Source organism: Crinia signifera, chromosome 4 (assembly GCF_055691185.1).
Source record: "Crinia signifera chromosome 4, ASM5569118v1, whole genome shotgun sequence".
NCBI lineage: Eukaryota > Metazoa > Chordata > Amphibia > Anura > Myobatrachidae > Crinia > Crinia signifera.
Window position 1 is genome coordinate 219,418,281 of NC_139220.1, and position 26,826 is coordinate 219,445,106.

A 26,826-nucleotide genomic window follows, 5' to 3' on the forward strand; every position below is an offset into this window, starting at 1 on the left:
TAACTAATGAAGGGGTGCCACCAAACAAAATACACTCCAACATAAAATAGTACATATAACGGTACCCCAAAACAGGCGTGAACCCACAGCCGTGAGTTAACTTAGGATAAAGGGCAGCTTGCCCGCAGAAATGAAAGATTAGGAACCAGGCTCCACTAGAGCACTTACGTGACCGGATCGAACCTTCCGGTAGCACAGGATGATAACGTGCACACCAGGGGTGGCTTGGCAGGACTGGATGGAAATTCGCTGACCAAGACGGAACTGGATCCAGAAAGAACCAGGACTAACAGGATCAGGACAGACCCAGACAGGACAAGACAAATCCAGACCAGGACAGGAGTGCAGCCAGGACAAGCTGCACTCAGCAATGACCTGACAGGTAACCAACAGGAAGCCCCAAAGACTGCAGCTCTCAGCAACAGAAACAGGAACCTGCTAACTAGAAGCTATCACTGGCAGAGCAGAGCTAGAGAGAATCCCCTATGAAAGACTCAAGTGATTAATCAGCTGAGAGAGATCCAGAAAGCTCCCAAGCTGTGCTAACGAGCTCCTTACCTCACAGACTATAAATTAAGCTCACAGAATATTGAGCTTTAATGGCAAAGACCTACCACTGGAGGCCACCAGAGTGTCAAATGCCAAACACAAACTTGAACAGAACACAAAACAGAACTGAACCCTTAATCATGGTTCCTAACAGTAATAAATTGGGATCATTGAACCTTTGTGTGTAAAGGATAATTGATACAGTACTTGACATCTTTGTAAATGATTATGACCATCATTTGATTGTGGTTTGAGTAGAGCTCTCACGTGTTCTGTTTTTTGCCTGGATAATACTTTTTTGCCACTGGAAATTTGATCGACATAAACAAATTGTAATAGAATTTTAACCAAGAGCTCTATTTCTATAGACCCATCACTAACTGAAAATCAGTATTATCACTTATCATATATTAGGACCACTATTTATCGATCTATGGTGGCCATTTGTGAATGAGTTTCAGCTATTTAAAACTCATTGTGTATGATAAATGGTGCTTCAACCAATCAGCTCCCACCGGGCCGACCTATCAGCTGGTATCACATCATCTAGTTTGTTCCCCAGGTTTATGAGCTTATTTGCTGGAGCATTATTTATCATATTGCACACATCCCAGTATGTTCTGTCATAGTTTTGCTATTAGAACATTATATAATTGTGGCAGGCATGCTGTGATATGTAGATCTACAGCAGCTGGAGGGCTGCATGTTGAATACCCTTAACCTAGAACAATCATTTAATTTGTAAGTTGTCTGCATCTACAGTACCTGTGGAGGGGCTATAAAAAACATGTTTGTTTAGCTTATAAACACAAATCATTAATCTTATTCTTATTAGTTATGTTATGATGCATCCTTAAACCTCTGTTATAGTTCTATATTTCTATAGCTCAAATACATAGTAACATAGTAGTAGTTGAGGTTGAAAAACAGACACATGTCCATCAAGTTGAAATGGATTGATATCTGTCCATTACAGGGGAAAAAGCAGGATTTCTGGAGGGGGGTTCCAGATGTTTGATATTACAGTGATTGTCATCAGCCCATGAAAGATTCAGACCTGCTCGCTGTGCTGCATGTGTTTGGAGCCCAGTGAGCAGGTTAACGCCACTCCGGGCTAACCCGCCGGCTGGACAGTGGGACCCTGCCCATCTCCACTTCAGGGAGATGTGCAGGGTCGGTGGCGGCGGACAGCGACTCGTGCGCTTCCTGGCAGGTGAATTTTTTTTTCAAAGCAACTGGAACCCCTCATGTTGGCCTATGCATTATTAGAAATTGCTCTGTGCAAATCATATGGTTTTCTTGCATATTTTTAATTTGATTTGATTTTTTTCAAACACTAGATTTAACTAAATTATCTCAATACATTTTGCTTCTCTTTTGTTATAACTTTATGGTAAATTGGTATAATACTACTACTCATAATAATAATGATGCTGCTTTAACCGGCCATAGTCTTATTATTACCAAGTACACCAGTTCCCATCCCAATCACTACCACATTTTCATTTTGCCATCGCTATTATTTGACAAAACCACACTCTAGCATTTTTGCTCATAGAATTTGTAGACTTAGATGTTACAATGATAACTTAATATTTTGTTGTATTTGCAGTGTTCCGTGCCATGTGGTGTGGGGCAGAAGACACGTGATGTGAAATGCGTCAGTAACATTGGGGACAATGTCGACGATGAAGAATGTAATATGATGCTTCGACCAAACGATATAGAAAACTGTGACATGGGTGCATGTGCCAAGAGCTGGTTTCTTACAGAATGGAGTGATAGGGTAAGCTATGGTCAAAGAAAAGTGCTATCAAGTCACATGTCCTTATGTAGCTATGATTTCTCTCATTTCTATATTTCTATAATATAATAGGAAATTATAAAAAATGATTAGCACTGAACTTTTCAGGGCATTCAGAAAGGGAGGTTAGATATAAACTAAGGTTTCAGTATAGACAATGTGATAATAATGGTATTTATGTTGTGCTTTACCAAAATAGGACGTGTTACAAAATACATGCACATAATTGAAAGGTTTTTATCTTAGAATGTACAGAAATGATGAACATAATTCTATTTTGGGAACACATTAGTTCCAGGGATCATTCATCTTTCCTGGTACCAGGCCAAGAAGCCATTTTGAGTGCATTACAGAGCCCTCACTGTTGGCCTAGTTCAGCATGGATCGCTAAATAGTGAATTAAAAAATATAGTGATTATGAAATGACTGCACATGTGTACCATGTGACAGAAAATGCGATACTTATGTAATATCTGGGCTCCCATTTTTCTTATGAGACCGCGTTCGCTTGCCACGCTTTGGGCACAGTGGCTCGCTGCACTCGCCACACTATATAAAATCAACTCCATGCGTGGTTGGATAGTAGGGGTATGAAAAAATGGGGTGCATTTAACATGGGAGCCCACATAGTACATAAGTACCGAAAATGCATATGGATCATAAGTACAATGAGGCCAGGGCTTGACTGACAGGAAGCCGAGTTTTTGGACTGTTTTCTGGTTGTGACTGAAAAAACACAGGCGTGACCAGGCATTTTTGAGGAGGTTCTGTGACATCAGTGATGACCACTTCCCCCCCTGTCTCAGTCACAGGAAGCCTCAGACCTACTCACAAATGTGCAGACAGTGAAACAGTACAATGGTTAGGGAATTGCATATTCATTTGTGAATGGATTACAATTAGTGATCCATTCGCAATTCTCCTGCAGTTTGGCAAGGTAAATTTCTCTTTTGTTTGGGTGATAACTTTCACCTCACAGTCCACTGCTAATTTTCACATTAACGATCCATCCTGAATTAGCCCCAGAATTAGCCCCTGTGTGTGATTAGCAATATATGACAACCAGACATTCAGGGATAAAACGGAAAAAAAACAACAACAACAACAACAATACCCTCTGAATAAATTACCTCTAACAGTCATTTTTGCGAAATAGTAGCTCATAGGCTCTGGTGGTGGCATTAACCTATTGGAGTCAAACTCCAGAATGCTTTCTAAATATGGCAGCACTGCAGTTCTCATTAAAACCTATGGGGGCTACATTAGTGGACGAGAATGGAGGGACTACGGACAATTTCAGAGGTATCTGCTGCGGTCCCTCTATTGTACATATGGGTATAATTAATATATATTTTTGGTACCAACCCCAAAAGGATGTTTTGGGAGAATATACCTTTTTTAATGAGGTCTTACTATTCACATTTTTTTTTCCGGGGAAATAGTTTTTCAATTCAGCTGCTGTGAAGTATTTTTTCCACTTACATAATGAAAAGTTCCTAACACTATTGTGACACATTAACACTTTTTTACATTGTAACACTCTTTCTAAAATGTATAATTTACAAATACCTGTTTTAGTAAATGGGGGAAACATTGAGGTTGTGGTATAATAAATCTACAGGTTTTAGACAGTCAATCATCTACCCATGTGGTCCAAATGCAATAGGCCAAGTTGAATAGGTAGACATGGAAATGTTTGACACAAAAAAGGTTGACACCAGTTTTATAAATGATTTGAGTGTCTATTGGTATGTTTCACTATAATAACAATTTGGTTAATGTGTACCTTGCTTCAGGCAAGTGTTTACTTGCAACAGACGTCTATTTCCAATCATAGTCCACATGGAAGGTAGATCAAACAAAGTTGGAAAAAAATCTTGTGTTGACCATTTTCATGTCAACAATTTATCTATCGACCTATTGCATGTGGACCATATTGGTTCGACCTATTGACCGTCTAACGCAGGGCTGGGCAACACTGGCCCTCCAGATGTTGATGAACTACACATCCCAGCATGCCTTGCATCAGTTTCAGCATGGCCACATAGCAAAACTAATGCAAAGCATCCTGGGATGTGTAGTTCACTAACATCTGGAGAGCCGGTGTTGCCCAGCCCTGGTCTAACGTCACACAGTCAAACTCCGTTGACTGGAACCCAGCATTGAAGTGCAAAATTAGGACTACTACAGCAGGTTTTAAAACTCACATGATACAAAGAGAAGCTAATATGGTAATATACTGCAGTTGCAGTGGAAAAGGTTATCACCATGAGCACAAGTAATTCTGTACATGTGTACATACTATGTGATTTATTTTATCTGGGCCATAATGCCAACTTAAATTAAAAACCAGTGAGGGTTTTCTAAACACACAAATGTCGGTTTGGCAGGTAAGACATTATTCACGTCTCAAAATAATAATTGCAAGTTCAGTTGAGTTCAGTACATTCTAAGGGTTGGCTTACACTATCAGCTGATGTTGAATGCAACAAATTGCTAAATCTACTTTTTTAAGTTACAGTAGTCATTTCTTTTTACTGAGATAAGTAAATAATTTAATAGTGTGTTCTGTGGTCCCATTATGTAATGCTTTACATCCCTTGTCATTGTTTTGGGGATACAGACTCCAAAGTAGTTACATTGAATTGTCCGTTTCCTATAGGATTTCTATTACTGAATATGTGATTGCTACAGATGCCATATGGTCAGTGTATTATGATGGCAGCAAAGCAATTCCATAGAGTAACAAAATGAGCCATTAATGCAAACCAACATATGCCATTACTACTGTACAAACCAAAGTGGGAGAAAAAGGATACTAATAAGCAAAGCTCAAATTGTATGAAAACTAAACATTTTTTGTGTTGATATTTTTGAGATCTATCTAGATGCCTAATGAATCCACGTTTATTTCTTGATGGAAATGCATTATTGAATATCCATCCCCATGTGATTCAAAGCCGGGTCAGCGTGGCTTTCATGATTGCAAATGATCTCTCATTGAAATGCATTGTATATGAGCGCAGTGACTATTAGTTTTGAATATTCCAACTATTTTTCAGTTACAATTTTTTGAATCTAAGCCAGTACTTAGCCTAAGTAACACATGCTGTGTGGCTCCCCATAGACAACTACTGGCACAATAATTGCTTCCTCCTTCTGTTCCAGTGCTCGGCAGAGTGTGGAGAAGGAGTACGGACACGGTCAGTGGTTTGCATGTCCAATCACATCAGCAGTTTACCGCTAGAAGGCTGTGGAAACAACAGACCGCCAGAAACTACTAGCTGTGATAACGGGCCATGTCAAGGCAAAGTTGAGTGGTTTACTGGAGCTTGGAGTCAGGTAAGTCAGTATATTGTATTCTGTTGGTTCTCTGTCTCAATAGATTTCCTTTACTTTCATTCCCTGTGTTGAAAAAAATAGTAAATAATACAAAAGACGTAAAGCTACATAATAATAATAATATTTATAGATATAGGAGGTCCGAGACTCATTATTCAATAATAATATAGCAATAGAAAACTTTTTACTTTTATAGTAGCTTGCAGCGAATTACATACAATACATTTTTATTTTCTTAAATAAACTGAATATTTTAATAAACTTACTGTATACAATCCACTGAGATCCTTCACTGCAGGGTTTACTTTTGCATCATGAGATCATTAGCTGTCATTCTCGATGAATGATCTTTAGTGCTATTTGTGCCATGTGTACCAGCGACAGCACATTCTGGAAAGTTGGCCAGGGAATGCTCACTATAGCATATAGCCTTCCTGCCCTCTATGCCAACCCAGATATATAACAGCAGTATTTGTCCTTTTGATCAATGATTCCACAAGACGTGGCTGTTTGTAGAAAGAAATGTCTGAACAGAGCCGGCACTAGCCACTCAACAGGGGAAGCAGATAGGAAGGTGATGTGCAGGAGAGGTGCACCCCCCCCCCCCGTACGCACTACATAGAGACAGATTTATTAAGCTGGGTGAAATGATAAAGTGGCTGGTACTTTATCACTGGGCAATCAGCTCCTAACTGGCAACTGGTTGGGTTTGAAAATTACACTTAGGAGATGAATGGCCAGTGATAAAGTACCAGCCACATTATCACTTCACCGGCTTAATAAATCTGCAGCTGTGCCAGATGTGTGATCTCCTCCTGTGTTAGGGCTCTTCCCTCTCCTCCTCCCCACTAATTCTGTCACTTTAAATGACAGGACACAGCATCACCCTGCTTTCTTTCTTCCCTATGCAGCCTTTAGTGCCACCCACCCACCCACTTTCCTCTCCTCCCTTCTCCCTCCTCTGTGCATAGATGCTGTGCACATAGCATCTATTCTCCTCTGCTCTGCTAAGTAAAGCAGCACTGACATGAGGTACATTTAAATTCCCCCCCCCCTCCACACCACTGGACACTGCCGACCCCGGGTGTGACGCGGGACAGTCCAATAAAAGCAGAACTGTCCAGTGAAATTCAGGACAGTTGGGAGGGTGGTGGGGTGCAGGGTCTCAGTGATAGAGTAATGTAGTGTGTGTGGGATGTGGGGTGCAGCATTACTATAGTGGTAGTGAGGTGCAGGGTATTTTGCTAGTATAGTATGTCACAGCAGTAGTGTAATGTATGCGGAGAGTGGAATGCAGATCAGTGGCAATGTAGTGTGCAGGGTAGCGGCAGTAGTGTAATTAATGCAGGGTAGCAGCGATGTAGTGTGTGGGGAAAGGGGGTGCAGAGTAGTGGTAGTAGTATAATGTAGTGTGTGCAGGGTAGTGGCAGTAGCATAATGTGGACGGGCTGCACAGTAACAGCTATTAACTAGTTTGTGCAGGAATGGGGTGTAGTGTGTGCGAATGGTGGGGTGCAGAGTAGTGGCAATGTATGTGAAGGGAGGTGCAGGGTAGTGGCTATGTGGTGTGCAGGGATGGGAAGCTCAGGGTATTAGTGATATGTTAGTGTATGTGGGGATGGAGTTGCAGGGTAGCGGTGGTACTGTAGTGTGTGTGTTTGTGTGTGTGTGGGTGAAAGGGGGTGCAGGGTAGCAGTGGTAGAGTGCCCAGTAATAGGTTTCAGGGTAGCAACGGTTGAGTACTGTGTGGAGTAGTGTGTACAGGGTAGCGGTGTTAGTGTAGTGTGGGCAGGAAGGAGATACAAGGTGGCTAAATCTCTTCAGTGACACTAGCGCCACCTGCAGAATGCAATGATGTGGTGATGGGACAGACTTTTCTGTTGGAATTAATGTGCAGGGTTATGATGGAGGTGGAACTAGTTCTACCTACAGTTAGAGATGCTGGAAATCGGTTCAACCCTGTTCCCCCTCACTTTAACCCCTGGCTGGAGAGGTATCTACAGATTCCTATCCAACAACCTCAATTGTACGTGGGAAATACAGACACCTCCTTCATTGTCGCAATAAGCAAACTGTTTAATAGTTAATGGACCAGTTTTTCAGATCAGCCTACTATCAAATTGCTTGGTACTTGCATGAATGCAATTGTAGATTAATCTGTTAATTCGTGATTTCATAGTGAATTGTGATTTACTATGAAATGTGAATCACAATTGAAATGTCAACCACAATGAGGCAAAATTGTACCCACTTTGGTCCAGTGAGCCTCAGAGAGGATTGTTTTGAATTTACACTATATCTATAATATATGTAGACGTACTAATGTTTTATATGCTGCCATCTGAGGTAACGGTTGTATGGCTTAGAAATATTCACAGTGTTTATTTTCACATAGACACAATGTAGTACAGTACATCTACTCTAAATAGCTGTCCAGGGAACAGTACAAACAGTATATAAAATGAATATAAAGGTTTATAAAGAACTTTCTCCTTGTAAGGTATTCAGTAGATTCAATTGTAAAATACAACGAACTTTGCTGAATTTCGAGGTCTGTCTTAAAATAAATCTGTCAGGTTTTATAACACCTAGTTAGAAAGTACAGAAATAACCCAAATAGGTACATTGTTAACAGGCAGTAATGCTTAAGAAATATATATTAACTTTAGAATTTTCAAGCCAGATTCTGCTGTGACATTGTCTAATAAGGAACAAAACAACAGAAAAAGATTTAGCATTAGCTGATTTTTCTTGGGGGCAGTAAGAGTATTTAGGTGACAGACAAAGAATACGCAGCTTGGCTATGCCTCAGCTTCCCTAAGGCGACCCTGTTAAGATAAATCTAAACCCTTGTTCCTACTTCAAGGTTTCTTTTTATTCCTGTTTAAAATATGCTGTTGCCAGTGGTAGAAGTGCATTAAGCAAAGAATCAGAGTCATGAAAGGTACACTATGTCTTCTTGGTAGGACTGTGGCTTGACCTCGGCAAGTATAGTCTTAAAGCCAACATTCCACTGAGTTGGCTCGAAAGTGGCTGCTAATGAAGACTTTCATTATTATATCCATCTGGCACAAAAATAAGAGCTTGCAAAATGTTATGCTGATCTATTCTATTGTATCTTTGGCCCAGAGTGCGCCACAGGTCATGCATGCTTTTTCTTAAACTTGTACAGCTCAATGTTTCAATCCATTGTACAAAATAACAGACATTTATGTGCTGACTACAGTAAACTGTGGTGTCCTGGTTTGATTGTAATCTATGTGTGTTCTAAAGTCATTTGCTACTGGTGTGGCTCAGGATGAAATAAACTTGTAATGGGTTCAGAAGGTTTGTAAAATATGGATGAGTTGACAGACTTTATTAAATTGCAAACTCACTTATAAGATGATTGTAGCCAGTAATGAAGTATGTATTCAATTTTGAGCTGGAGAAGCCCACTGAGATAAAACATGGCAAAATGAAAACTTCAGTAGTTTAATTTGACTGCATGAGAGTACTTCTAAAGCGCAAAGGGAAATAACAAGTAAACAAAGAAATTGAACATTAATCTTTTTTTTAGGAAAGTAGACCTCATGAATAATGCATGAAATGTGTAATTTGCTATTGTGTGTAGTGCTGGTAATAGCTGGTGCATGCAGCTTTTCCTTGTACTGCTGATATTGTAAGTCATTTATTACTTACAGTTGAGCTCTGTAGCTACTGCTATGTACGTAGCCAGAAAGCTGCATTGTAATGCTGTTTCACAAACATATTCCATAACTGTAAATGACCAGAAAACTAGGCAGCTCCATATAACAAATGTTTAGTCTATCTTTAATGAACAGCAATAGTAACCAAAGGCTAAACACTTCTACCATTGGGCCACATGTTCCCTAGAATTAGACCAGATAGAGTCATATTAATTACCAGTGATATATGGGATATTAACATCATGGTTGCTTATACTTCAATACACAGATTTTAATTGCCAACACCAGAATTGCTTGTTGATATGTTTGCACTTGACCATATATGTCGGTTGTTTGGATCGAACATGCTAAAGGGGGCATAGGGACATTTGAAAAGAGCATTCTGAAATGTTGTAACCCACAGTATGGACATGGCCTCTTTGAAAGGTGCACCACCCATGTATTACTTACCAGCTTGCAGTGCTGGAGGGTGTGCACAGCAACAGTTCATTGAAGGAGACTCTAATTGCTGGAATAATCCACCTCTCCTATTATTGATATTGCAATATTATATATTGGATTTAATAAGCGCTCTTATATTTGCTCTTATATTTGATTTAAATTGTTTATTTTAAATAATTGTCTATTGGGGCGTGGCTTGGCCGGCAACGTAAGCGGGCGCGGGGAGTGAGAGCTCCAACAATATCCTGTCCAAACACCCTTCCCCGAGACCCCGTATTCATACCTTCACCGGCTCCGGAGGTGCTCCTGTTTCACCTGCACCGAATACATCTCCTCTGAGCGGTGTACGGAGGGCTGAGCGGCTGGTCGGGCCTGCTGGAGCCTGTGGGTCCTCTTCTCCGGGTGCGGTCGCCATCTTGGATCCTCCGGCAGCTCTGGTGCTCCTAAAGTGCGACCCCACAACTCATCTGCGCTGCTGCCCGGTCCGGTGTGTTGGCGGGAGGGGGCGGCCATTGACTCTCCGGTGAACTGACGGCAATGAGCGGAAGCCGCTTCTCTTGAGGCCCGCTGCCTGGCCGGCCGGAGGCGCCGACGCGGTCCCGTTCATCGGACACTGGATCTGACGTACTGCTGCAACATTACTCCTGCATATGCAGGGACCCACAGGTACTCATAATTTATCTGGAGCTGGGGAGGTGAGGTCCGCGGCCCTCTTGAACGCTACAGAGTCCTTCTGTTGTCGGCACTGATTTGATGGGTCTCCTTTGTCACCTAATATTGCTGATCTGGTGATATACTAGCCACCAATACACCTGCTTAAAAATACCCCTATTCAGGCAGGTGGACTGTACCTAAGTCAGACTCAGGATAAGTGTAGACCGGCTACTAAAATCATGAATCCTCTACAAAGCATACTGCAGGCTATAAACGACTCTACTGATAGACTGTGTCGGGAGCTGTCTGCAGTACATGCCTGTGTGTATATTACTTCATCTGCTCCTGCTAATCCTCCTATTGAAAACACTGCTTTTACAAACCAAGACCATGTTCCTGCTACCTTCCTGGTTGAGGATGGGGCTTCATATACCCAAGGAGAGTGCTCCATAACCATGGATTATAATTACCAGAATCATCCGAGTACAGCCTCAGTGCATCCTACGAAGGACTATACACTAGAGACAGACTGTGTGGATGCTTTGCCGCCCTGTCGTCACCCTGAGGCGGTACGTAAAGAACCTGGGACCCCCCAAAACCCGGGGAAATCCTGCTTGATGGTCCTTTCTGGATCTGCTCATCTACTATGTCATACCCATCTAGGTCCTGATAACGAGGGGATATATCCGAATCTATACTCGATGCTCCTGATCATTCTTTGCAAGTGGGTACATGATCCCCTTGTACATGCCACGTATACCTCCTTTCTGGGACTGAAGGACTGGCCGGACTAGATCCACACAATGCATGGAGGCTTAATATGTTTTTACACCTCTCTTAGTCCTGATAACCTGCGTATCTCTCTTTCTACCATGCCATTTATGTTATTCACCGTTTATACATACACCGTTTATGTATACATTTTGCTGATGCCTGTGTTTAATGTCTCCTTGTATCCCTAACACAAAATGCCTATTATATATATCCGTTTAGATTAGGTAACTGGATATAATGTGGTCTGACATATTTCATCGGGAAGCTGATTTTTTTCTTTTTTTTGTTTGATCTGATGCCTTTGGAGTCTGGGGGTTACGCTCCCAAGCTGCTACATTTACTATGATACAATATCCTGTATTAGCAAGGGGGGGGGGTGTTGGTCAAGTTGGGAGGGGGAAGGGAATAGTTAGATAGATAGCCCGGGGGGGGGGGTACAGTTCAGGGATCCAAGTGCACCCTAGTTGGGGCTGGGTAGTACAGGGAGGGGGGTTATAAAGGTGGGTTGCTTTGGGTGTTGGGGGGGGGGGTTATTTTTTATGACATATACTAATAGGATTGGACCGAATCGTTTGGCTGGTATAGCTAGTGTTGCTGAATCACTTTCTACTGACAACCGATGCAATGCTTGGCAAATTAGCTCCTCCTAGATGAGCCAGTTCTGAGTGAACATGTTTATGTTTTAATTGTATGGGAAACTCAAACTATGCCCGAGTAGGCGCCCTCGGGTATATACATATACATCCTGTGATGTTCTGGAATATTGTGAATGTATAAATAATCCTGGCTCATCAATGTTCTCCTTTTGAATATCAACACTTTGTACAATGTATGTTTAGCCTAGTGATTCTGTCTGATATACATTTTTACTATACCATGTACTGTATGTGGGGGGGGGGGGGTGTTCGTGTTGTTTGTTATGCAAAACCAAATAAAAATTGTCGAATAAAATTAAAAAAAAAATAATTGTCTATTAACCGTGTCTGTCATTCACGTCAACCCAGTATTATTGGAGATATATGTAAACGCATAAATTCAAACCCAAGCTTAAATTTGAATTAGTACTCTGTAACGAAGTTATCGAAATACGTCATTAGAACTCTGCAGCTGATACAAAACAATTAAAACAGCCAATATTAATCGGTACCAATTTTTTTAATTAGCACCTGAAACTTGAATCTGTTTTTGTTAAACATTAACAGAAAATGGAACTACCATAACTAATACTGAATAATATTGTGTAGTTTCCCTACTCTGTTGGCATCAATGCCTAAAGTCTGCTGCACAAACCGACCAATAACACAAGCTATCTCAATGCAGGGAAACACCTACAAGATTATAGTAATATTTTTTATAATAGCCACCGCCCAGAAAATAGAGCTCTGCACACCAAAAAAATAAAATAAAAAAGTAACTGTTGTATTGGTAATGTTCCATGGTATTGTAGTGCCGTGTTCTCAAGACCACAGACCACACCAGCAAAATCTCAACACCGTTATAAGGTGTCTAGGTTGCAACTCTAACACTAAATATTTTTATTTTAACTGGCCTATGAATACTTGATGCTGCTGATTAGTTTGACATTCTGCTGCAGCAATTTCAGTCATATTTAATAGAGTCTAATCCAGATAGACGTCAATGAAACAGGAGTACTACATTACAATAAAAACAATTCAATGTTTTATTTCCACCCAGTAAAGTTTAGGCTTCCAAAAATAAGTTCTACAGTAGTTGGCTACAAAGTATGAACTGTTATTACTGCAATTATTTAACAATTATTTTAATTATTGGCTATAAAACATTAATTGAAAATAAAACAATTAATACCTTTACCTTTATTACTCGTACCATTAAACCTTACTTCACTGTAAAATAGTTTCACATTAAATGCCAGTCTAAGCCCAATAAACATATAGTACAGGGGGTGATTGTGAGCAATAAGGCTCTGTGCTAACACTATAGACGCATAGTGATGCTTTCACACTTCTGTACAATATTGGATTATTATAGGGCTTTATCATTTTTGTTACAGTAGCATCCATGTGATGGTATGGGGCCTTTTTTAATAAGTTCTATTTCATGAATAACGTTGAATAATGAATCTAGTACTTGCTTTCATAAATCCGGTGTATGTATAAACGGTGCAACAACAAAAAAATATGACAAAATAGTTTTGAGGGAAATGGATAAAACAAAAGGTGGTAACATAACATTAAAGTTCTGTGAAATTAGACCATGCTGGACTTTGATTTTTTCCTGTGCCAGTGGTTTAACAATATATTTAATCTAATATTTTTGTATTTGATTTGTGTCCAAAAAAAAATTGCTTCGGTGACAGAGTGGGACAATTAGTGTGATGGAAATGTACATGTGCAACAGTTTTTGTTAATTTTTCTTTTATTAAGTCACAGTTAATTATTTATAATTAAATGCACTTAAGTATGTGTACAAAATATTATTATTGAGTCACAACAAACCTTTTAAACCTCCCCTTGAAGTACTGCTCTTCATGTGCCTTTGTTTTTAATAATTGCTAGCTTCATTAGGATAAGCACTAACAGAAACACTAGTTTTGCTGCATATCTCTTCACCAGTACAGGAAAAATAGCTTGGTTTCTTGACACACTGACTAGATCCTATATTGTTAATGAGATGAATGATAATAATATCATCAACAATATATCATTCATATTGTCCAGTGTGCACGCTCAATATCATTAATGTTGTGTACTCACGTGGGTCATTAATGAAATCTACTGTCATCTGGACATGCAACTAAATGTTGACTGTAGCACTGTATACACTTCCCTATTTAGTGGCACCAGTGTTATACTGTAGTTAAATATGTTAGTGTTGCAGCTGGGCAAATGAGAGCGTACAGACTGAACAATATCTTCAAAAGACATCACCTGCGCTTGCAGTCACTGACTATATAGGCAGATTCAGCTGCATGCACAGACAATAGGGGAGTTGTTAACCCCTTGGGTGGTGGGATTTGCTGGGGCAGGACAAATCTACCAGAGCAGGTTTGTCCTGCCCCAGCAAAACCCACCACAGAGTGTAGAGCCAATCACCCCCCCCCGTTACTCCCCCTCCTGTTGCCCCCCCCTTCCCCTCATCTCCGCCGGAGCTCCCAGCCCGAGTCTCCCCGAGCCTGTTGCCTTCTCCCTGCAACTAATGGCGGTGGGGGCAGCGGTATGGGAGCTCCAGCATATGATAGCCGGAGAGGTGAGGGGGAGCAACAGGAGGGGAGAGGAGGTGGGGGGTGCCCAGACAGGTGATGTGCCAGTGGTGCACAGCTGCAGGCTCCACTGGCGCACACATTCATATTGGTGGTATGCCCGGAAATCTTTCCGGGACATCCCACTGTGGCAGTGCAGCTGAGCCTGGACAATTTTCGGGCATACCACTCAAGTGGTTAACAACATGTGAGGGTTAGACACTAAAGGCACATAGGGGGTACTGTTAGTGTTTGGTTGCAAGGGGGCAGTACTGGGGGGGGGGGGGGAGTGTTAGGCTGTGGCGGACAGGAGATAGGGTTAGGCTGTAGGAAAGGAGGGTTAGAGGGGTGTGGGTGGAGTGTTAGCATACTTACTACAAGGGTGTAGGGATTCTGCACATCGGGATGCCATAGTCCATTATCGGACTGCCGTAGGCATCCCAGGCACTGGCATCCTGTACCACAACCCGATTGAGGCAAATGCAAAACGTATAAATGTATGAATGCTCCAAACACGAAATGAATGTGGTAAATACAGTAGTCCCAGCTTTAAATAAAGATATCAAACAGCTCTAATAAAAAAAGAAATGCTCTAAGGAAAGTCTAGAAAATTGTATACCAAGAAATCTCTCTAACTTGCCTTATGTGATGTACAGGGTATCAGATCTGTCCCCAGTGGAGTTGTTCCTCTGACTATACACATGGCTTTACAGGGCTGGAAAAGTGAATTCGCATTTCTCTGACAGTAACTAATTTTGTGCTATTTTACTTGCTGCCCAAGTAGATGGATGAGCGTGGACAAAAGATACCTGAGTCAATGGAATATATTAATCAGCTGGAAGGTAGCTTTGGCTGAATTACATATAAACTCAAGATACCAGACTATCATTTAAGTTTAATGTGTTGTCCTGTTTTTTTTTTTTTGCCTTAGGCCTTTGCAGTCAGACAGTTTTATAATGCCAAGACCGTTTTAGCTAGCAGAAGCATGTCTTTCACAGACTCCTTTTATGAGAAATTGCTCTGTCCAATTTACAATGAAAGCAGCATAAGCCAAGAGAGAACAAGTAGTGTGCTGAGATCTCTGTCCAGCGGAGCAGCTGGGAACAAGGGACCTGAGTCTGAGGTGGAATAAAGTAACTGTGCACCTGGACAAACCAGGACTGCAAATACAGTACTTTTTTTTTTGCATGTACAGTAGGGTATGGATCATAGGATAGACAAGCATTTTTTTGACATGCGTGAAAGTTGACACAAACAGGTTAACATGGGGAAGGTCGAAAGTCAAACTGACATGGGGTTTTTCACTTTTTTACCCGAATGTCGACACAGTCAACATGGACACAAAAAAAATGCACTGCATCCCCGCGCATGGCTCGCAGCGCTTGCCATGCATCGGGCACACTATTTTATTCTCCCACCATGCCCTAGTGGATGGTAGGGCAGGAAATACCGCCTGTCGGCACGTCAGCACCAAGAAAAGTGAAAAAACCCATGCTGACCTTTTGACTGTCCTTCCCCAGGTCGACCTAATGTGTGTCAACTTTATGTCCCTGTTGACCTAGTGACCGTATCCCACTGAAACAGCAATACTGGAAACACAGACAGATACAATTACTATTTAATAATACACTGAATAATAATTTCGGTACTTATGTATTATCTGGGCTCCCATGTTAAATGCACCCCATTTTTTCATACCCCTACTATCCAACTACGCATGGAGTTGATTTTATATAGTGTGGCGAGGGGACGCGGTCTCATAAGAAAAATGGGAGCCCAGATATTACATAAGTACCTAATTTTCTATATTAACCATAGTTATCATTAACAACGGATGCAAGGTCATTAAACTCTACCCATCGAGTAGACAATTTGAACTCTGGAATGTCTATACAGAAAAGCTAGAATAGATAGAAATGTGACAAAATAACAGTCCAGCTGCAGTTAGTAGCAGATGAGAGCATTCTTATAGTCCAGTATAGTCAGTATAAAAGGCTGGAATTATACAGTACTGGTATACAGGGGCGGATTGGCCCGGCAGAAAACTGGGCCATTTTCCGGTGGGCCAGTCCAGACCTGGCCGCTTCCCCCCTGGCTTGGCCTCGGACCACGCTACCACAGCAGTTAACGGCCACGGCGTCCATCCTGCCCAAACTAAATATGTCCGCAGCCGACTGCAGCTTTGACCTGTTTAATGATGGGCGCGGGAGGGCTGTGTGCTTCCGGTGCTCTGTCTGCATGCGAGAGTTCAGCTGGCTGGGGCCACCTACCGCCTGCGCTGTGCACCGGATTAACCCCTTGCTGCCCGCACACGGCTTCTCCCCGCAGCTCGGCAGGCTGGACAAGTCGTGGTGAGTGCCAGTGCCACCACCCCCCGGGCTGCTTTGATGTAATTCCCGGGCTGGTTATAATTCCCAATCCGCCCCTGATTGTATATATTATTGAGCCAAATCCTGAGATGATATAGAATGTCACTGTACTCCAATGACCATATAGGATGTACCGGTAAAATCACTGCAACCAAAATGTGACCCTTTTGTTAAAGGGATATTTATGCTCACCGGCTCTATGCTCCACAAAAAAATGGTAAATATGCAGCAAATAACTTCCAAAGACCTCAGTATGTCTCAAGCTAAGGCAAGTTGTGATTGCCATGATTAGCAATGTGAAAGCCTTTGCCAGCAAGGCATTACTCAATTATAAACTGGAATCTTGAACAGCGGCGTAATCAGTCTGAATTTTTCTGCACATTTTTAATCTGCCTCACTGGCAGTGTAGAATGGATTTACCAAGTGCACAGAAGGGCCATCTAGCAGCATTGTAGGCCCTGGCACCTCTAACCCCCAATTCATGGGAAAAAATAATAAAAACAATCATAGGATGCCCCTCCTGCAGACCTGCACTAACTGACGACATACTTCCATACAGTGAATGGCTGTCAGCACTCTGATTTGTGGATAGCTCTAGCCCTCCACCAATCAGCATTCGCTCTCTGATTGCAGCCCGGGAAGCAGGTATAGAAGGCTACCTCACCATTCTGAGTGGCTACCACCCACCCCTCAGCAAGGGCAGCTCGAATTATGGGGCCATTAGCAGCTGGCCAGTGTACTTATCCGGAAAGATGGCCCTAATGCATAGTTACATGCTCTTTATGGTTTACTCCCACTTCAGAATCAGACCCAAGGTGGTTGCTGAAAAAGGAAGGGATAGTAAGGTGACACTAGCAGCCATGAAATGCAGATACTTCTACACCATTAAATACCTTCAAGTATTGTTTTTAACATTGAGGTCTGATTTGCAGATTGAGATTTGGTCAGAAAGGATCAGTGAGTGGCTTGCTAGGTCATGGATATTTATTCCAAAAGATATTCAGTATCCTTAATTTCTCCTACACATTTTAGTGTAGCCTCATAATTTGAGTGTGACATAAAATATGTATGTGAACACATCTGAATGTATACAAATTTTTCATGTACAAAGAATTACAAATATTTTATACAATTCGCTTCAGACTATGGCCCTTATTCAGATCTGATCGCAGTACAAACTTGTTCTCAAAATGGGCAAAACCATGTGCACTGCAGGTGGGGCAGATGTAACACGTGCAGAGAGTGTTAAATTTGGGTGGACTGTGTTGAAACTGAAATCGAAATTGCAGTGCAAAAATAATGCAGATAGTATTTACCCTGCACAGAAACAAAATAACTCACACAAATCTAACTCTCTTTATACATGTTACATCTGCCCCACCTGCAGTGCACGTGGTTTTGCCCATTTTGAGAACAAAATTGTACGGCAATCAGATTTGAATAAGGGCCTATGTTGGCCTTATTCAAATCCATTTGGTCCTCTGTGCATGCCAAAATTACTGTTCACTGGGTGCACGCACCCATGATGGTGTGCGGGGCTGCCCCATTACCATATGGAAATGCCCAGCGTTCCATGGGTGTTCCCATGAGAATGCTGGGCATTCTCGTGGTAATGAGGCAGTGATGCTGGTGTGGGGGGCGGGCAGCTGACATCACCGGATGTCAGCTGCCCGCCCATATCTGTGTGAGATGTCGAAAGATGTGACCGGTTACCCGAGGGAAATGAATGGATGTTTATGCAAAACATCCATTCGTAGCCTGTTCGGGCGAACACGCACTGCGAGGGGGGGGGGGCGTTCATTCGCCGGGAGGGGTTTGGTGGACTTGCAAGGCTGCAAATTTGCAGCCTTGGGAATCAACCAGAATAAACCCCCATGTGTATAAGGTGTATATGAAACAAATGTATTTGGTGTGTAGACTTGGATCCCAACTCCAATATATCTCATTATGGTGTGCAGAATCTAAATCCAAAAATACTTCGGGTTCTAAGATTTTGGGGTATGAGAATTCTTTGGGGCCCACACACAGTGGGGGTTATTCTGGTTGAGTCGCACCCTTGCAAGTCAACCAGAACCTGCCCTGCGAATGGTTGTATGCCCGCCGTCCCCCTCACAGCGTGTGTTCGCACACAGGTCCTGCGAATGGATGTTTAACAAACATCCATTCGCAGCCTGTGTGTTAACACCCACATCATTCGATGGTTGCCGACTGTTGAATGATGTGGAACGTGCATGCATATCTAAGTGACTCTCAGGTCACTTATGTTTGCTTGCACCCTCCGGAGGAAGTAGGGGGCGATGTCAGCTGCCCACCCCCGGCAACGGCGCCACGACCCGATTACCACAAGGAATACCCAGCATTTAAATGGGTATTGGATGCCACCCAATCTTGGGTTCGAGCACCCCCGCGAACAGCCTGTTTGCCATGGAATGATGTGCACGGTGTATGTACATACACCAAACATTGGTCCCCGTGTGAAAGAACGATGTCTGCGAATGGACCATAAGGTCCTGTGTTTATTTTGGCTTGCGATGAGTGTAGTTCAGATCGCAAGCCAAAAAAGTATGTGATGCACGTACTTTTTGTACTAGACCACATCGTTTCTAGTTCACATTGTGCACTGTTGTAGCATATTGCATGCAATCGCACCATGCATATATCGCATCGTGTATCGGGACCTTCAGCCTGTATATATTTTTCCAAACTAATCTGTAAATGAAAAATGTTATGCCTGATGTCATTAGCTACAACTAAATCTTGCACTGCTTTTTTACATTTTTGTATCATAAAGGGTACTAAGTACACATTGGTTAAATTCACTTCCTATTTGTTTTGTCACATTTTTTGATAAAACTTTATTTTATAATCTGGTATCTTCATATCTAATCTTGTGACTTTTTAGAATTTTAATGCTTATTTTAACTGCAAAACAATAATGAATGTTCAATATGTATTTTTAGGTTTTATATTTTTACTTAAAGTTTACCAAGGACATTTGCTGGAAACCATATTTTTAATTTATTTAAATAAATTAAGAGTGTGTTCACTGTCCGAACATAATTGGGTTAATGCAACTTTATGCAATATTTGGCGTAGCTTTCTGCAGTGACAACTTTGGTCTTCCCAATAGTGCTCAGTTGAATGTGGAACTGGAACTCAACAGAGAGATGTAATTTGCATTCGGAAGACAGCTGAGGGTTTCACAGTTGTGAAGCCTCTTGAATGTTCATATCTGGAGCGACCGCCAAACCAACAGTCGTGCCATCTTAAATCCTGTGGAACAAAATGGTTCTATACTGACTGGAGTGCGGTAAGTTTTCTTTTAGTTATTGTGTTGTATTTAGTATATTCTGCATCTCACATTTTAGCAGTCATGTATGTAAAAAGTGTTAACATTGTTTCTAATATTAGGCTTCATATTAGACAAAAACATGTGGACATTAAAACAATGGGGAACATTATATGGACTGATAAGACCAAAATGTAACTCATGAACCACAATGCTGAGTGCTGTGCTTAAGCCAAACCTAACATTGCACATCATAGTGATACGACCAATTTTTAGAGTGAAGCATGATGGTAGAAGCATCATATTATGGTAATTCTGGTCTATGGCAGGGACTGGAAAGCTTATTACACTAGTTGGGTAATGGATGGGAGCATATTTATCTTCCAACATGAAGTTTACAACCAATCATTTTAATGAGCTGAAGTTGTCTAGTTAAAGCCCAGATCTCAAATCCCACTGAGCATCTGTAGCAATATTTAAAATTGCTGTTCACCAATAAACACTATCAGTTCTATCAAGTATGATCTCTAGTCTGAGCCCTCTAGTGCTATTTGTCTAATGTGCATGTGCAGATCTTCAGGAAAATTTATACAACAGCCATTTTTCCTAAGACTTCTGAAGCACTGCTGCCATCATAAGTGGACTTGGGTGGGGTTTAAAAAAAATAGGTGTGATGTGACCAACCCTGGATGTAGGGGCCTACTGGCCCCCAGCGTTTCCATATCTTTATGCAAGAGTGAGCAGGTAGCCGCTACTGAACACATGCCCCTCCACATTTCCCCACCCCTGTACATGGCTGCGAACACATATGCAGCCTTGTGCACACAGGGGGGAAATTATTCACCATCAAATGATTCCCCCCCCCCCCCTGCTTGCAGTGCAGAGTGAGCCAAAACTCACTCGGTGATGCAAAGGCCATGGGGAAAAGTAGGCCACTTATGTCAGCGGCCCTCCGTCACTGACGGGTGTGGCATATGGAGAAAGCACAGAAAACGCCATCGGCACATCCCCAAACACCCTTTTAATCACCCTGCAAGCACAAAAAACTATAATGCTTTTCTGATAGAGCTGCTGAGCAGAGCCAAAATAGAGCTGAAACTTGTTCCACCTCACCATTGCAAGGTGATGGATCTCTGTTCAACCTTATTTGCCCCCAATTTAACTCATGCGGGTTCGTATTTCTTTGCCAAAATTGATCACTTCTTAGATAATTAGTGTCCTACATAAACTTTTGCACTCATAAGAGTTATGACAAGCAACTGTTTTGTTGAGCATAGAAATCAGGGGGTGGGGTATTTAATACCTGCCACCATTTCCGATGGGGGAAATAGCGGTGGGCGCCTATTCAATTCTGTCTTTCCCGATAGCATTTAAGTAGCATCTCATCAGAATGGACCCGACTTTAAAACATTCAGGACCTTTTCCCAAGAACAGCCGTGGATTGTCGAGATCTGGCCGTGATCTTGACAATCCATGGCCGTGGACATGCCCCCTTTTCACCAATTGGTAGGCAGGACATTGAATCCTGCCTGCCGATAAACAGGTAAGTTGACAGAAAACGGGCCAGGGTCCCGGACTGTCAGGATGTACCTACAGTCAGGTCCTGGGATTGAATATCCCTCTTAGACTGTACCATCAAATAACCAGTTTTTTTTGCTCGCATTTTAAATGTAGTGTTAATAGAATTAAGATTAAGAACCATGCAAATAGAATTTCTCTTTTTCCAACTAATTTTTAATTTTAGCAACTTCTTTAATATATTTCGAATTTTAGTTTAAACAGATATTAAATAAATTGTATTTTAGGTTTAGAAAACATTTACAGAAACTTTTGCAAGGGTTGTCTTTCACTAAAGTAAATGTTCTCACTTTGGCATAAATACTTACTGGAAGTCTTGAAATGTCTATAAACTCACTATTATTTACCTTGTGGGTACTTGCTTTCTTAGATATTATACAATCAAGACAGACGCTTTATCCAATAATTTAAAACAAACATTTATGCCTCTGGTCAAATATATCAAGAGTTCTGAAATATTAGTATTTATAAATGTACCTTGTATTTTAGTTACCAATAAGCCATCTTATTGTGTTCCCCTAATGTGTCCTACATTTCTGATGTCCCCTCAATATCTAGTGCTCCAAATCTTGTGAAGGTGGTTTCCGTGTGCGTGAGGTCCGTTGCCTGGCTGATGACATGTCGCACAGTGATAAGTGTGAAGCAGATGTTAAACCAGAAGACACAGAAACATGCAATCAGCAGGACTGTATTCCTGAAATAGGTAATCAGTAGAACAACATAAGAGAAATGAATGTAAAAGTAATTAAAATTATATTTACTGTATTTAACACAGTAAGCTACGTGCTCACTAAACTAAGGCAAACCGCTCATTACCAGGTATTTATGCATCTTCAGCTGGAGGTGGAAATGCCTTTGTGTTGCATACAAATTGCATTGACTATTTAGGGGCAGATGTATTAAGCCTGGCGAAGAGATAAAGTGGAGAAATAGTGGAAGGAGATAACGCACCAGCCAATCAACTTCCAACTGTCATATTTCAAACACAGCTGATTGGCTGGTGCGTTATCTCCTTCCACTTTTTCTCCACTTTATCTCTTCGCCAGGATTAATACATCTGCCCCATAGTTACCTATGCACTTCTCCAGGACAATACCAGTGTGGAAACAACTAAGATTTGTTCTGCATAACTGACTTGCATTCAACTTTTTCTGGGTCCCAATGTGTGTCTGTAAAGTGGTGATTAGTGCAGGTCAATATCTAGCAGCTCTCTGGTTGTATAAAATTCTAAATAATAATAATAAGAAGCATAAGAATAATAATATAATAGGGGTCACTACAGTATGAAGTATAATGCATATCAAAGAATACTAAAACGCACATAGCTTAATTAGGTATTTAGCACTTTCAGTGTCTGCATAGTTTAGTTCTAGGTAGACTCTTATGCTAGGACTTCTAAGTATCTACTGACTATTCCAACTACTGTTTGAATGGAAATCATCCATTTGTTTGAGAGAGGATGGAGAGCAAACTAAAGGCATATTTTATGACAAATGGGGGAACTTGCTTGAATTGCAATATATTATTATTATGATTATTTACAATAGTGATCCAAGATTCTGGGTAACTGAATTATTAATTTGATGGTAAAGCTCGGAAGATGATGATTCAATTCCAAAGTAAAAACAAAGCAAAAACCATCATGCATTACTCTTGCATCTACTACAATTAAAAAGTTTTAATGATGGGTTATTCTTTGAGAACACTCAACTTGCCCTTGACATACATGAAAGCTTTAAAGTCTTAAGGTGGCCATACACACGCAGATTTATCTGCAGATCTGTCTGGTTGGAACAAAAACCTGGTTATGGATGAGAGCAAATGACAGTTGACCATTTGCTTGGAAATGCTGGAAAACTGACAAACTGTCACTCATCCATAACCATGTTTTTGTTCCAACCAGCCAGATCTGAAGATAACTCTTACTAGTGTATGGGCACCTTTAGGGGTGGATATATTAAGCTTGGTGAAGTGATCAAGTGGCTGGTTCATTATTACCAGCCAATCCAACTATCAAGATATAGGCTAGATTTGAACAATGGCAATTGGGAGCTGGTTGGTCAGTGATAAAGTACCAGCCACTTTATCAATTCACCAGGCTTAATACATCTGCCCCATAGTCACAAGTTGCAATCTCCCTAAGTAGGGTATACTGTACTGTACAATTACAGATGATTGTATTCTCTGGAAATCAAAGCTTTTCAGATAGGGTTGAATTGGATTGGAAAGATGGCGGCAATCAATTGAATGAATGTCATTGGCAAATATTTGTTGTTTCACTAATATACATCACTAAGCCATTTCTTGTGGCAATGCACAATTACATACAGAGAAATGTGTCTTCTACACCATTACATGGAAAATACATTCAACGGTGTCTTGGAACATGGGTTAGGGTCCCCCATGTAATATACCCTGATATTCAGCTTGGCATGGGGAGGGGAAAAAGGACATACCTCCTTGTAACAGTAACAAAATAAGTGTTCTCTTTCTTTTGAAACAGATGAAACATGCAAAGACAAATACTACAACTGCAACGTGGTAGTACAGGCCAGACTTTGTGTGTATGCTTATTACAAGACTGCGTGTTGTGCTTCTTGTGTGAAAGCAGCAAGACGACAATCAGGATTTGGCGGACGGAGATAACAACTACTGATTATTTACCCCAGAACAAGAGGCAGCAGTGAAGTGTTGACAATGACTGATGACTCCCTGCCTCTGGCTTGTACAGTATGAACTCTTCCCTTTACTACAAATAGGGCTTCATTACAATCCGGCTTACTCATCCACCACCACTTTTATAGCAAGGTTTTTACCTATTACATTGATAATATGGACAAAAAAAATTGTCAGAGCACTATTTTAAACTTGACTTTGTATACACTGTTTGAGAAATATCCCCAACTTTGGGCAAATAAGAGGAGCCACATTAAGAGGCACAAACTTGGCATCTCTTTTCTTTATTTTTATTATTTTTTACTTGGGTTATTGTGGTATTTCATGTATTGTATATAATCAAGAAATGGTTCTAGATTAATAATAGTCTGGGATGTTGGATTAACAACTATGTAAATAATGATTTTATATATAAAATGGAAATGCAGCAGTCTTATGGTTCATGTTAGTACAAAGGAACATGTTTAAATAAACAGTATGTTGGGCTATTTGTAAATTTCTTAATAACTAGTTACAAATATAAAAGTAAAGTATAAATCGGTTGTGATGGTGGAGGCTGCTCTCCAATGATTGTATTGTAATTATTGTATAAATCTGAACTATAAAAGCTCATATACCTTCCAGCTAGAACTATCTTTACCACTTCCCCTTTCCTGTTGCATATACCGTCCATGCAAAAAGAGCCATAAGTTGAATATTTTAGTTTTAGACCTGCAATATTTAAGAACATGTCATATTTCAGTATATATTTATACAGTTTTTTGAAAAGCATACATATCATATATAGGAAATAAGGGCCAGGTAGATGCTAAAGAATGGCATCCGTTAGCACTGAAACTAGTAGCTGAGAAACATGACAAATGCAGTTGCAAATGCAGGAATGGTAAAAGTCTTCTACTGTATTCGCAAACGTCTAGTGGCCCTTATTCTGGTTCACTCGCAGAGGCAAATTCCTTCTCAAATGGACAAAACCATGGGCACTGCAGGTGGGGCAGATGTAACATGTGCAGAGTAAGTTAGATTTGGGTGAGTTATTTTGTTTCTGTGCAGGGAAGTACTGGCTGCTTTATTTTTACACTGCAATATAGATCTCACTTTGAAGTAAAACCCCACTCAAATCTAATTGTCTCTGCACATGTTACATCTGCCCCACCTGCAGTGCATATAGTTTTGTCCATTTGAGAAGGAATTTGCCAGTGTGTGTTCACATTTCCAGACTACTGCTACCAACTGCCCTTAATTTCTAGAACAGTTTCAGGTCTTAATGTTTTTGCCTCAAATGGCCTTATTCTTAATCTTCAGAACACCCCAACTCCACAATTTTGAATGTGTTTAATGCATTTTGTACCATAACTTTCTATTATTTAGGCTTTGTAACATATACTTATTTTAGAGAAGTACTTAAAATGCAATTCCAACAAAATTGTACATGGCAAAGTGGCAGATCACACATCACTAGATGGGAGCAGCTGCTATGGGGGCCTGAAAATGCTAGTTTGCCACCACCTTCCATGACACCTGCTCTTCTCTCAAAAGAGCAAAGTCCTTTTCTGAGCATATGCTGGACGCTTAACTGTGCAACATGTGACCCTCTCTGCTTTCTTAAGGTGCGTACACACGGGGGGAGATATATTGCTCAGCAATATATTGCTCAGTTTCTCCTTTTCATCAGCAACCAGAGATGGTCGCTGATGAAAGGATACCTCTGCCAGCGGTGCCGCAGAGGTAATCAGCAAGCTCCAGCGATTAGAATGGGTCTGAAAATGTGAGCGCGCACCCGGTGATTTATTGCCGGGGCACACTCCCATCACTGGCAATATGGTCGCCAGCGACCATATTCCCTGCGATTTCAGCCCCTATCGCCCCCGTGTGTACACACCTTTAGACAGAAAGGGATAGACCCGCAATGCTGGAGGGTCATAACTGCACCCTTACCCAAATGTTGATATGGTACCAGGCTATGCAATGGCTTGCCTTCAGTGTGATAATCTTAGAGCTTCCAACTCAACCACTCTCTCCCCTGTACTTACTCTTAATACATTGTGCACAATTAAGGGTGTCTATTTTGTCCTGGAAAAAGGGAATGGTACTTGTTTCCTAGCACGGCCACAATCGCGGGCATCGGGTGTCATTTTTAGTGGTATACGACGCGACCGACGCGATGCCCCCGATTTTCCCATTGAAATGCATTGAAAACAGTCAAAATCGGGTCGGTCGCGTCGTATGCGGCTAAAAAAGGCTTAAATGGTCCAGACGCGATGCCCACGATTTCCCCATAGGAAACAATGTTAAATGGCTCAATGTACCCGCGATGCCCCCGATTTCCCATAGGAAACAATGTTAAATGCCTCAATTTCACCAAATCATCATAGGGAACAATGGTAAATGGGCCAGAAAGCCCCCAAAACACCCCAGAACAGTGAAATGTCCCCCCAAAAGTT

At 41.3% G+C, this 26,826-nt stretch overlaps 1 protein-coding gene across 2 annotated transcripts in view; it reads left to right on the forward strand.

The window, feature by feature from the left end:
• THSD4 (thrombospondin type 1 domain containing 4) overlaps positions 1–26,699 on the forward strand; it is a 708,854-nt gene extending 682,155 nt beyond the window's left edge. For both annotated transcript variants that reach the window (XM_083183802.1, XM_083183803.1), the window contains 5 exons: positions 2,162–2,335; positions 5,522–5,695; positions 19,973–20,152; positions 22,268–22,412; positions 24,213–26,699. In XM_083183802.1, coding sequence (XP_083039928.1) covers positions 2,162–2,335; positions 5,522–5,695; positions 19,973–20,152; positions 22,268–22,412; positions 24,213–24,355 — 816 coding nt within the window. In that variant the 3' untranslated portion in view covers positions 24,356–26,699. The remainder of the gene's footprint in view (positions 1–2,161; positions 2,336–5,521; positions 5,696–19,972; positions 20,153–22,267; positions 22,413–24,212) is intronic.
• The last annotated feature ends 127 nt before the right edge of the window (positions 26,700–26,826 follow it).